The sequence below is a fragment of the Quercus lobata genome, chromosome 12, assembly GCF_001633185.2.
Source record: "Quercus lobata isolate SW786 chromosome 12, ValleyOak3.0 Primary Assembly, whole genome shotgun sequence".
In the NCBI taxonomy this organism is placed as follows: Eukaryota; Viridiplantae; Streptophyta; class Magnoliopsida; order Fagales; family Fagaceae; genus Quercus; species Quercus lobata.
Genome location: NC_044915.1, coordinates 39,253,080 through 39,267,054, shown reverse-complemented (window position 1 = coordinate 39,267,054; position 13,975 = coordinate 39,253,080). Strand labels below are relative to the sequence as shown.

Here is a 13,975-nt window from a genome sequence, read left to right as displayed (position 1 = left end):
TGCTGGGTGCTGGTGCGATCTCTCTTCCTTGCTGTCTCTCTCTCTGTCTTCTATTTTCCTGGGGCAGAAGTGATTTGAAGTGAAAATGAGAACGGAAATTATTTTCCGCCCTCTCAGCCATATTTTACGGTCAAACTAAAAACATTTTTAGTTTGACCAAATTTTCAGTAACAGCAAAACATCCATTTTTCCGGAAAAGCATTTCCGGAATCAGTTTGAAGCCAAAACAAACATAACCTAAGTTCATTCTATCCACTAAAGTTCTATTCGGTCCATTTGGTCATATTTAGTTCATTCTATTCACTAAAGTTCTATTCGGTCCAGTTCGGTCTATTTGCTCTTATTTGTTTCACATTGGTTCTATTCAGTCACTTCGGTCTTATTTGGTCAATTCTGTCTACTTTGGTCCTATTCGGTCCATTCTGTTTACTTTGGTTCAATTTGGTCTTAATCGGTCCATTTGTACACTCTGGCATTTCCGGAATCAGTTTGAAGCCAAAACAAACATAACCTAAGTTCATTCTATCCACTAAAGTTCTATTCGGTCCATTTGGTCATATTTAGTTCATTCTATTCACTAAAGTTCTATTCGGTCCAGTTCGGTCTATTTGCTCTTATTTGTTTCACATTGGTTCTATTCAGTCACTTCGGTCTTATTTGGTCAATTCTGTCTACTTTGGTCCTATTCGGTCCATTCTGTTTACTTTGGTTCAATTTGGTCTTAATCGGTCCATTTGTACACTCTGGCTCCATTCGGTCCACATTGGTTCTATTTGGTCCATTTAGTCCATTTTGATCCTATTTTAATTCACATTGGTCCTATTTGGTCCCATTGATTCATTCCGTCTACTTTGGTACTAATATGTCAATTCTTATTTGGTTCCCCTTATTCCTATTCTGTCAATTCGGTCCACTTTGTTCCATTTGGTACAATTTGGTCCACTTTGATATATTTTTGTGCACTTAGATAAAGTCCATTTTGGTCTACTTCTAGACAATATTGTTACAGAGATTGTTCCTCTAATGGTAAAAAAGCATAAAGGTAAGCAACTGGGTCATTTCTGGTTCGAATAACAGAACAGAATGAGTGATATTCACAAGGCAGCCCCTTCAACATGATAGATAGCAATTCCTCGTTGTCTATGTTGACTGACACAGCTGCCAATTTATCTCAGATTTCCCTAATCCTTTGAAAGTAGGCACTAATTGATTCATTGATCTCTTTCTTCATATATTGTATAGCACTCGCTTCTTGATAACATATCTTGTTGTGAGCTTCAGCGCTTTGTTAATGCGCATTACTGGTTTACACACAAAATTAGTATTAAGCTATGTTACTTAACTTACTTCTTGTTGAGAAAGAGTTTGGACCGTGAAGTGGGCTTAATTATATATGCACAATATTAAACCGCACAATAGGCTATCCTGGGCTGTTTGTGGGCTCAGTCCTTCTAATTTTTATACATGGGAAGGGTCGTGCTTGAGATGCACTGTAGGCTGTACCATCCATGCATGCCTCATTTAAAAAAAAAAAAAATTTGATGGACATACATGCCTCATTTAAACAAGGCCCAACAGATTTTTTTTTTTTTAATTTTTAATTTTATTTATGGACATCCGTACATGCCTCATGCCGTGTCGTGGATTGTAGTGGGACCATGGTGTTACAATATAATGGTGCCTCAGCAATTTTGGACACGTTTTTGGGTTCAGATTTTTGCTTGCAACCTAGAGGGGATACATACACGAGGAGGTCTGTGTTTGATTGCATTGTGGCCAGTTCAATTCCGGTTTTCTGTTAGGAGCGAACTGCTTATGATCAGTTCTTATTGGGTGAACCCGCAAGTTACTCGGTTTTGATTTGATTGACAACAAGGCGGTTAAGAATGGTAGTATGTCTATAAGGAACGTGCTTGAGAAGTATAGTAGAGAATAGGTAAGTAAAATGAGGGAGAGAGTGATTAATATCATACCTCAAATTTTATATGCGACACCTCAAGAAGGTTTGGACTTTGGAGACCATAAAAAATGCTTTTGATGTTGCTATTGAAGGGGTATTGAGAAGGATAAAGAAGCACTGACAAACGGTAAGTATCAATGTATTATTCATTCTCTTTTCTGATATACTAACGGTGAGTTATTCCAAATTACTATCAAGTACACACTACACAGTCATACGACTAAAGCAAATCGGTTCTCTCATTCTTGGAGTTTTCTCTCTCCAAGAATGGAGGCTTCAGAGTCCACCTCGGATTCTCAGCCGCTAGATATAATCAGAAACATTCTCTTTAAACTGTCCATCAAATCTCTAGTGCGGTTTCTCTCAGATTCGAAAGAATGGAATAGTCTAATCAGAGAGCCATATTTTATCACCTCCGACTATCCATGGAAAGCAATAAAGACTGCAGCCTTCTACTTTACGAGGAAGACTTAAATATTTTCCTCAAGTTACATACTGCTAGTTTCAACGATGAGATTCTTGGAAATGCTATGAATGTCGACTTTCTTCTGCCGTCAACCAACCTGTTCTACTGCGAAGGTCTAGTTTGTCTTCATAGTAATAATACTGAAGAGTTTGTAATTTGAAACCTGATACTACGAAAATTTAAGAAATTCCCTGAAGAAGCCGTGGAATACCTTTCTGGTTCCCCTATATGAAGAAGTTATGTTTTTGACGTTACCTGTCCTGGATGGTTATAAGATTTTTAGCGTTACCGAACTTGTGAATTCTCAATCATGGAGTGCGGTTGTACAAGTGTAAAAGAATGAAGTTTCTGGAAGAGAGAAAATTCTCATTGATTCACAAAATGAAGAATGAAAAGGTGTACAAATAATTAAGCTCTGGTTCTATATATACACAAACAAAGGCAAGAAAATGCTTAAATAGTCCTGACTAGCTTCCTGATCTAATTGACTTTCAACTGCACCGTTGGATGCATGACACCTGGACTCTTTGTAACTGAATCTAACTTGCATCCACTCACATGATCTGCACGTGCCTTCCTTAAACAATACGCTGCCGTTTATTGCTTAATTTTATTCTTTTCCTTCACTCCACCTGCTGTCGTTTTCCCTTTTATTTGTTACTTTTCTATGTCGTTTTCCTTAAGTTCTTGTGTAATTGCATCGGTTTCAATACTCCCCTTCAAGTCTTGAACTTTAAGTTCTGAGACTTGAACTGAAGTTTGTGTCTTTAATTCCCTTGGAGTAAAAATATCTTTCAAACCCAATTTTCCATAGTCTTGCAAAAGCCGAAAGCCTTAGTAAATATGTCTGCTACTTGAGAATTAGTAGCTACATAGAATGTTTTAATCATACCTTCCATGATCTTGTCTCTCACCAAGTGACAATCTACCTCGATATGCTTTGTTTTTTCATGAAAAATTGGATTTGTAGCTATATGCAGGATTGCCTAATTGTCAAAAAACAACATAGCTGGCCTTGCATGATCTATCTTTATATCCTTAAGTAAATGTAACACCCAAGTAATCTCACAAGCCACACTTGCCATTGCTCTGTACTCAGCTTCAGCTGAGGACCTTGAAAAAACTCCATGTTTCTTAGATCTCCAAGAAATCAATGATTCCCCCAAGAAAACAGCATAACCAGTTAATGACCTCCTAGTGTCAGGGCATCCAGCCCAATCTGCATCACAAAAAGACTTGATATGCAGATCAGAATTACTTGGAAAGAAAACGCCTCTTCTTGGTGAACCTTTGATGTACTGAAGCACCTTGTTGGTAGCAAGCAAATGAGGCTCTCTAGGTTGTGACACAAATTGACTTAACAATGTGGCATATGAGTCAAACTCCTGCACTTATCAATGTTAATGCCTAAGATTGAATAATTTAATAATATTAGTCAAGTTCCCGCACAATGCGGGAAACTTGTTATTAGTTTTCTTCAATATTTCAATAATTTTTCTGGCAAAAATTTGTACTCTATAGTATTTTATTGTATAGACAAAATTGAAAGACAACAAGAGTGTTATTTAAACATACTATGATATAGTGATTTATAGTGAGTTATATATAGGCGTGTTTCACATCTATATAGTGATTTATATAGAGGTGTGTTTCATGTCCACTCAATAATGCAAATATCATTTTGATAAAATAAAAATGCAAATATTCTTTTATCATTTTTTTTAACATTTGATTGTGTGTCATTTTTTCTTTCCTTTCATACGACTTTTTTTCCTCCAATAATTTTTTTTTCCTTTTGTTCGACTTTGTTTCTCGTATAAATCTTAGAAAAAATAATATCTAAATTTCATTATACTTAAATAATCAATACAAAAAAATATGTATTTATCCTATTAGTAATATTTTTAATTGCATAAAGTAAATACTGCAATGTTAATTCATATATTTTACCTATCACTAAAAGAAGTTAGAAAATCTAAATGGTTAAGATTAATTTTAGTGAATTTACAAATATTTAATTTTTTTTAATGATTTTTGTGGGAAAAATGTTCATACACCCTCTGAACTTTGAAGTAGGGGCCAAGACACCTCCCGAACTTTCATTTTGGCCAATTTACTCCTTACACTTCACATTACGGCCAAATCAATACTTCTGTTGGTCTCAGTTAAAACATTAACAGAAAGCTCACATGGTATCTCACGTGAACTTAACAAAATACTAAATACAAAGTCTGAACTGGCTGAGAAACTTAGAAAACTTTGGCTCAGTTGAGAGGGAGGGAGGGAGTGGCCATATCTCTTTCAGAAATTTCATCAAATAGTTGTATGACACATTTAAAAGTAATGAATTTTTGCATACATGCTCACTAGAGCACTGGCCACAACAATGAGATAAATTGTAAACCCATGACATTCCAACAGAGACTCGCACATGGAGGATTTGAAAAAAAAAAAAAAAAAAAAAACCAGCAGCAAGACAAGGGCAGTAACAAGGGTGGGTCTCAATTGCTCCGCGGGACCATAGGGCACTGTAGGGACATAAAGGCCGAGACTAAGACAAGGATAAGAACTTTGGCAACGGTAGTTCTGGTCTGATTGTCTCACTCACTCCCTCTCTCTCAACTAAGCCAAAGTTTTCTAGGTTTTTCAACTGGTTCAACCTTTGTATTTGGTATTTTTTAAGTTCACGTGAGATACCATGTGAGCTTTCTGTTAGTGTTTTAACTGAGACCAATGAAAGTATTGATTTGGTAGTTATGTGAAGTTTAACGAGTAAATTGGCTAAAATGAAAGTTCAAGGAGTATCTTGGCCACTACTTCAAAGTTCAGGGGGTGTATGAACATTTTTCCCGATTTTTGTTCAATGTAATGGTACCCACATTTGCAGCTTTCAATGTCTCACAATAGTCCCAAATGCATCATCACCATCAATTATTTTCTCAGCCTTTTTCCTTGCCCTATACACTTGCATCCTACCCACATCAACATGCCACTTATCCTTAATCTCTTGCTGCAATCCAGTGGTAGGGCAATGTATATCATATCTAAACTTCTCCATATACTTATAAATTCAGCTTGATGTACATGCTGAATTTCTGTATGCCCTAGTACAAGTGTGTGTGGGATTAAATGACTTAATTTGAAAGGTCATTTCACCTGTTTCTTGAGAACCATAACCCTATAATTGCACCTTTCATCTTTACATTCTCACAATCTCCTTCGTTGTTGAGAAAGAGTTTGGACCGTGAAGTGGGCTTAATTATATATGCACAATATTGAACCGCACAATAGGCTATCTTGGGCTGTTTGTGGGCTCAGTCCTTTTAATTTTTATACATGAGAAGGGTCTTGCTTGAGATGCACTGTAGGCAGTACCATCCATACATGCCTCATTTATTTATTATTTATTTTTTATGGACATACATGCCTCATTTAAACAAGCCCAACAGATATTATAGGCTTAAGATAAGATTTATAAACCAAATTTACTGCACTTTTTTTCAATCTCCGCCTTAAAAAAAAAAAAAAAAAATCGATTGTTATTTTGATTTGATGATAAAAGCTATTATTAGAAGCAAACGTCATAAGTTGAAATTCTTTCTAAAAAAGAAAAGATTATACAACTTTATAAATGTCTATCCCAAAAATTATGATGAAAATAACCAAATTGCACAAAATTACTCACAAAGCATAATTCAGGTGTCCAGTTTCTTCATTTATATAGTAATAAGTAAAACTTTTTTTTTTTAAGAAAGTAATAAGTAAAACTTAAGAATTCTAATTTTAGGAGTAGTACATTGATTCTCGAATTAAATTTAAACACTTGATTGTATTTATCAATAAAATACGATAATTCCCATAAAAAAATAAAACCAAATGCAATTACCGTTATCTTTTTGAATAAAACTTACAGCTAAGTGTTTAAATTCAATTGGAGAATAACAGGGCATAGCTTGAATTACACGCTTCCATTAAATGCAATACACTAATTGGTTGCATTGAATGGAGGTGTGAAACAAAAAGGCCAAGGCTGATTGGATGCATTAGTAAAAGTTTGAAAATTGAAGCCAAGATATGACAATTTTCTATCTTTAACTTGAATTCAATCAAGCCTCAGGAATATCAAAGGCCCTAGGGGTTGTCTCAGTCAAATAAGAATCTTACAAAAAAAAATCTAACACCAATTTCATTCAAAATGTCATTCTAAATATAAATTATGTCTCAATTATATTTACATATAAATTCATGTATTTAAATTTAAAAAAAAATTAAATGAGTTTTTATTTTGGAGGAAGTAATTTAAATGAGTTAATTTGAAAAATTATTATACTTCTGTGTAATATTACAATTGTGTACTATCTCTATGTATTGCATCCTTGTATATGAAGGGTTATAAATATAAATTAAATTTAGTAAAATGTGAAGTTATAGACGTCACCCAAATATATAAGATTAATCAATCGTTTTTACACCCACCGGCAACGAAAATGTTGTAAAAAATAAAACAAGTGGTGACGGACTTTGCCAATTTTATAATAAACACATTCTTTTCATGAATTAGCTAGTGGATCTCTTGTTCAATAATTTATTGAAGAAAACTTGGTTGAACACGTAAAAGTTTGGACTTTGACAATTAGTTTCTTTTTATCTTCTAATTAAAATTTTCTGTTATTATCTTTGGAAATTAATGGGAAGTTAAGAAAAAAGTTTCCTTGTTTTTATTTAGATGATGATTAGCAACAGAATGTGTAGTAATAATAGAGAAAAAGTGTAATGCAAATAAATAATAATAATAATATGACAAAACTTAAGTATAATATTTAGGTGATTAAAATTCAGCCATTTGACTATACTTAATTAAAAATACACTTTCATCTTATGAAAAAAAAAAAAAGACACAACTGAAATAGCACTTAAGTTTTGTCTATAATAATAACAGAGGCATGGGGAGCCATGCCCCTACAAACTTTCCAAGAATTAAATATATGAATGGTCCTTGAAACTTTTTTGTATATTTTTGTATGTAGCCTTCAATTGGTTAAAATTTTATATTTGTTATTGTTTAGGTTCCTTTAATTTTGAAATTCTATATTGATGAAAAGCATCATTAGTTGGGAGGTTGAGTGTTATATTATTAAACACTAGCTTGTAACTCGTGCTTATCCATAGGAACATTAAACAACGGTGATAAAGATGAATAAAAATTAACAAAAATTAAACTATTGAAGTTGCAAAAGTAAATTATTCCAAATAAGAGAATCTAAACTAAATGGAAAATTTGCAGAGAAAGAGAGATATGAACCTTAGTAAGAATGATAAAAAGAATGAAAGAAACAAACAAACAAATTTTGAGACAATAATTGAACATAAATAACTAATTACTTAAAGAGAGAGGGAAGTGACCTAAGGTAGAGAATGATGGCATAGTGAATACTACTTGCTTCTCTAAAACCTTCAAGTGATAATAAAGTTACTTGCTTTGATTTTTTGCTCTAAAACTTCATAAACAATTTCATGGTTTCCATTAAATAGAGGGAATTCAATGAGTTTAGCTTTTGTGACAATCTAAATTCTCTATTGCAGCATTTATATAATTTATATATATATATATATATATATATAAATTCTTTGGGTTTTACACTAATATATAGCTTATTTGGCACAGAAATTTAAAAATTTAAAATAGGACATGCAGCGTAAAATTAAGAATCCAATTGAAATATAGTTGGAATTTCTATAAGTTTAAGAGAGAGAGAGAGAGAGCATTAAGTTTATTTCTTCTAATACAAATTATTTTTCTTGAAAGATTTGTGCTAAATATAACAACGAGTTAAAAAATGAGCATTAAGTTTCTTTCTTCTAATACAAATTATTTTTTTTGAGAGATTTGTGCTAAATATAACAACGGGGATTCAATCTAGCTTTTCTGTTTTTGACCCATTCTAAGAATACCAAACATTGATGATTGAACCCAATTGTTAAAGAAGCTATACTTCAATTTTGAAATTCTCTATTGATGAAAGCATCATTAGTTGGGAGGTTGAGTGTTACATACAGTATATATTAAACATATATTAAAAAATGAGCATTAAGTTTATTTCTTCTGATGCAAATTAATTTTCTTTTTTGAGAGATTTGTGCTAAATATAACAACGGGGATTCAATCTTGCTTTTGACTCGTTATAAAAATATCAAAAATTGAACCTAACAGTTAAAGAAGCTATATATATATATATATATATACATATATACACACAACTGCATTAGACAACGTAATAGCAAATTCCATATGCAGATTCAGAATTACTAGCTCTGCTTTGGTTTCTGAGGTCTGTATTAATATCTTTATATTTATTACTTTGTTTGTCTTTCCTGCACATTACTCAACAATTCAGGAATTTAAATTTTGAATAATAGTTTTTTTTTTTTTTCAAGACTTTGATTATATTTCGCATCCTATAGCAGTTTTTACATCTTTTTTCACTTGTGATTTCATATACATTTTTTTTTTTTTTTTTTTGAGAAAGGATTTCATATACAATTGAATGAAGGAAAATTCCAATAGAGGAGAGTTGAGATGTCACTATTATAAAATGGGAATAATATTTGTTATTTGTCAATGGTCATATCCTTCACTAAAGTGCCATATTCACCAAGATGCTTCTATATCTAATCAGACAACATATTATAACGATTAAGAAGTAGGCTTTGTCATGTCACATGTGTCTTGCTGGCACAACTAATTTATTCGAGATTATAACTAAGTTTATTTTAGATTGGACCCTTCTCTTGACTCTTTATGTGCTTAATTTTGCATCTTCTTAATAAATTTTTTTTAAAAAAAAAAGTATACAAGCTGGATTAAATTCTGGCAAAGCTGGGAGTCAAGATATAAACCTATTTTAATTTAAAAATATCTATCAACATGTTGTTTCAAAAAGAAACAAAGTCTATCACCCTATCGAAGAGCTAGCTAGAAAGGTATATTAGTATATTCCAAATTCTAATTTCTAATTGGGATCCAAGTTTCTCTATGATTATTAATGACCACTTAATCAGTGATCATTAAATTTCCTCCTTAGGAAGAGATGAGGAATCCAACCATTGATTCATGGGATCAAGGGTTTTTTTTTTTTTTTTTTTTTTTTTTTTTTTTTTTGTCGTTGTAAGGTCAGGGATGGGATAATAATTAATCTGCTATCAACTTTAAACACAAATAGTTGTCTGAGGGCACTTATTAATAATCCACTTTAGGAAAGTTTTAATACCACTTTTATGGGAAATAAAAAAAGTTGTCAAAATATTAATTACTTTTTTTTTTCATTTCCCATAAAAACTTTCTTTATATGGATTATTAACCAGTGCCCTAAGGGCACTCATTAGCATTTACCAATGTTTATAAGTAGTAAACTTAACAAAGTAAGTAATAGATATGTGCAGATATAATAAAGATATGTACATAAAAAAATTGGGTTTGGCTTACTTTAATACTTTTTTAACTGGATGTCTCATTTTATTTTAAATATATAATGACAAATGGTAGTGAGTTTTAATCTCCACATTTTATTTAGTTAGTGAGTGATATGATAGTTTCTCATTAAAATAAAAGGAGATTCTAGTTAAAAAAGTATTAGAAGTAAGCCAAACTCAAAAAAATTCACAACTACTTATGTAAACAAGTTGTAATTAAGGTATAATAAAAGTTGTGTTAATGATGAAAAGTGATGTTATTCCAATTAATGAAGATTTATTCTTTTTTTAAAAGATTTTAAAAAGTAATATTATTTATCAAAAGAACACAATTAGAAACACAAAACCACAGCAGAGAAACAGCTTCACATACCCAAAAAAAAAAAAAAAAAATGAAGGAACAAACATCCCTAACTACTGATCATTCTATCACAAATTGAATTAAAAAATCCTTACAAAACCTCGCACACCCTTTGATATCATCTTTATTAGTCACAACTTATCATTTTCATAAATTGTAAAAAAATTTAATGATAAAAGTCTGTCTCTAACATTGCTTGTGCTGATATATAACATTATTATTGAAGAAATTGAATCACTAAAACATACTCTCTCATCAGAAATTTTATAAGGTTGCCATACATTTAGAGCATAAAGATATTTCTCACTGATTTAAATTTTATTACCATGACAATTTCAAAGAACGGAACCTTGGAAAATTATCAAAATAAAGAGAAAGAGAGCAAAAAAATTATATATATTAGCCTATTAGGAAATGTGCACATGCATAGAGCTATGGAGCATGCACAATCCTCTATAGTAACAAAATTAACCCAAGTTGATTTTATATATGAACACCTATCCAAATTCCAATGATGTGTGGTGGATTAATTTGTCAACCGTTGAAATTGTATGCGATCCAGCAATTGTGCTCTCGCATGCAATTGGCCTAGTCGCCATGTGTTTTTAATTTGCTACCAACCACTAGAAACACACGAGTTTACTCGTTTGTCATATTATATATCAGTTTTACTTGTTGTTTGGAATAGAAAAATTGAAATCCACATATATCATTATCATTTTTGAACTTTGTAATTATATTTTTATAGCCAGATTGGATTTGGTCACATGGATACATCATTCTTTATCATTTTTTCAAGTAAAGGAAAATATTGTAGGAAAATTAAGGCTATATAGAATGCATCTTCTTGGGGGAGACTTTTCGTTTCCCATATATTCATGAATCGAAACCAATTCATCTTAAATCACAAGTCAACAATTAGACCCCCCCTCTCTCTCTCTCTCTCTCTCACACACACACACAGTAGCATACACAAACCTCACCACAACCAAAACTAAACCAACTCTAAGATGCTTCCCAGTTGGGAAAACTCATTTCTGAAGAAACCCAAGAACATAGACCTCAAAGTAGTCAAAAAGAACTCCATCTCCTCACATAACTCTTACACATGGCCCCTCCTAATCATGATTCTTTTGCTTCAGATTTACTATTGCATCAATTATTTCTTCATCTCAAATTTGCCTTTATCCCTCATTTCCATCTCCCCTCAACAATTCCCATCTCCAAAAACCTCAACCCACAGCGTGTCCAATCACAACAACAACAACAACAATAGCAGCAATTTATGTCTATCGGGTAAGGTTTATGTGTATGACCTACCACCCATGTTTAACAAAGAATTGTTAGACAACTGTTCTAGTTTGGACCCGTGGAGCCCACGCTACTGCGACGCCGTATTGAACGGCGGGTTTGGGCAGAAAGCCGCCACCCAGCTGGCTGAGGTGGTCCCAGAAAGCCTAGCTCCGGCTTGGTACTGGACTGACCAGTTCATGTTGGAAGTTATTTTTCATAATAGGGTTTTGAAGCATGCATGTAGGACTTTGGAGCCAGAATCTGCTACAGCGTACTACATACCCTTTTATGCTGGACTCGCGGTTGGAAGGTATCTTTTTACAAACTATGATAACAAAGCGCGTGATAGTGATTGTGAAATGCTGTTAAGGTGGGTCCAAGAGCAGCCATATTGGAAAAGATCGAACGGCTCAGATCACTTCATCACTCTGGGTCGAATGGTTTGGGATTTTCGACGGTGGGGAGAGAATGATTGGGGTTCCAGCTTTGTTTACATGGAAGGAATGAGAAACATCCAACGTCTCGTGATTGAAAGGAACCCATGGGACCCACTTGATGCCGGTGTGCCTTACCCCACTGGATTCCACCCCAGATCATATGCTGACGTGTTAGAGTGGCAAGATTACGTAAGTACACACAAACGTACGAGCCTGTTCTGCTTTGCCGGTGGAACACGTGGCGCATTTAAGAACGATTTTAGGGGTTACTTACTGAGTTATTGTAAAAACGAGTCCGACTCGTGCCATGTCGTGGATTGCAGTGGGACGCGGTGTTACAATGGCGCCTCAGCGATTTTGGACACGTTTTTGGGTTCGGACTTTTGCTTACAACCTAGAGGAGATACATACACAAGGCGGTCTGTGTTTGATTGCATTGTGGCAGGTTCAATCCCGGTTTTTTTCTGGGAGCGAACTGCTTATGATCAATACGAGTGGTTCTTGCCTGGTGAACCCACGAGTTACTCGGTTTTTATTGACAACAAGGCGGTTAAAAATGGTAGTGTGTCTATTAGAAATGTACTTGAAAAGTATAGTAGGGAAGAGGTAAGTAAAATGAGGGAGAGAGTGATTAATATCATACCTCAAATTTTATATGCGACACCTCAAGAAGGTTTGGAGACCATAAAAGATGCTTTTGATGTTGCTATTGAAGGGGTGTTGACAAGGATAAAGAAGCAATGATAGGGGGTAAGTATCAAGATGTATTATTCATTCTCTTGTCTGGTTTTGTTTGGTTCTAACATGAGTTTCGTAGTCACTTCGGGATTCTATATATATAATAATAGGTGAAATAAAAAGAAACTTAAATTAAAATTTTAAATTAGAGTTCCAATTTTGTGCCATGTATCCTAAATTCTTTATTCATAAAGAGTTTTATTTCTTAATTTTAGAATCAAATGTGCGACCATATCATAAATATTCATTCAAGTAAGTTATAAGTACAAAAATCAAAAAGTTTAGAATAAATGAATTGTAGAAAAAAAAAATTGCAATAATTAAAAAAAAAAAACATGGACAATTTATATTTTATACCTAACAATATCCTTACATAATTTTTTAAAGAGTTAACAAAATATAAAAATGATTATCAATATTATTTAAATTATATATATAGAAATTATATTATGCATCTTATTGTATATTTTTAAGTGTATCAATGCATATGTATGAGGTCACAAACTAGCTATATATAATACAGAAAAGCTACTAGGTGATTAATGATATTGAGTACCTGCCATGTTAGCCTATAAAATTAATTATTATTATATAAAATATGTGTGATTGATTTTTGTTTTTTTTTTTTTTTGGGTGTGTGTAGTTCTTCTTCCTACACACACAAGTAATTACAAGGAATAATCGCTTTGAAATGGTCCCAATATACCAATTAAGAGATTTAATTTTTAAACCCAATACCTCATAGATCTCACAAGACCTTAGAAACACTAGATAAATCCTTTTGGGTTTGATTGAATCTTATTTAGTATACAAAAGACATGAAGATTGAATCTCATTTAATTTATAACAGAAATGGATAACTTCCAATTAGTTTCTAAAAGAGCCAAAAATATATATTTTTTATTTCTGGAGGCCCCTCAATTGAAAAAGGCCCCAAATTTTGGGAATAAATTTTTTTTGCATAAACATGAAAAGTATAGGTGAATTGTACTCTCTAGTCTCTCCACTACTCTAAGGAAGACCCACAAAATTATGAGTCAATATATATTTATATATATAAATTAGCATATAAATTGATAATTTCCATACCCCACATTTGTTTATAAACCAACTTCTATTGCAATAATTAGTACTTAATTCTATTGCAACTGCATACTCTTGGTGTGATGGTTATTCTACAAGTATAAGTGCTTGTGAGGTGTGGGTGGCAAGGGTCGGGGTTCAAGTCTCCAGGAGAGAGTTTCACACAT

General features: G+C 32.9%; 2 protein-coding genes across 2 annotated transcripts; one reads left to right on the top strand and one right to left on the bottom strand.

The window, feature by feature from the left end:
* Positions 1 to 3,412: 3,412 nt before the first annotated feature.
* Positions 3,413 to 5,484, bottom strand: LOC115970640 (secreted RxLR effector protein 161-like). Its single transcript, XM_031090236.1, has 3 exons — positions 5,329 to 5,484; positions 3,715 to 3,811; positions 3,413 to 3,645 (listed from the first exon to the last, which is right to left on the bottom strand). The coding sequence occupies exons 1-3, from the start codon at positions 5,482 to 5,484 to the stop codon at positions 3,413 to 3,415; spliced, it is 486 nt and encodes a 161-aa protein (XP_030946096.1).
* Positions 5,485 to 11,106: 5,622 nt separating this feature from the next.
* LOC115971330 (xyloglucan galactosyltransferase XLT2-like) lies at positions 11,107 to 12,807 on the top strand. Its single transcript, XM_031091192.1, has one exon. It carries the CDS (start codon positions 11,268 to 11,270, stop codon positions 12,729 to 12,731), a length of 1,464 nt encoding a protein of 487 aa, XP_030947052.1. The 5' UTR covers positions 11,107 to 11,267; the 3' UTR covers positions 12,732 to 12,807.
* Positions 12,808 to 13,975: the final 1,168 nt, after the last annotated feature.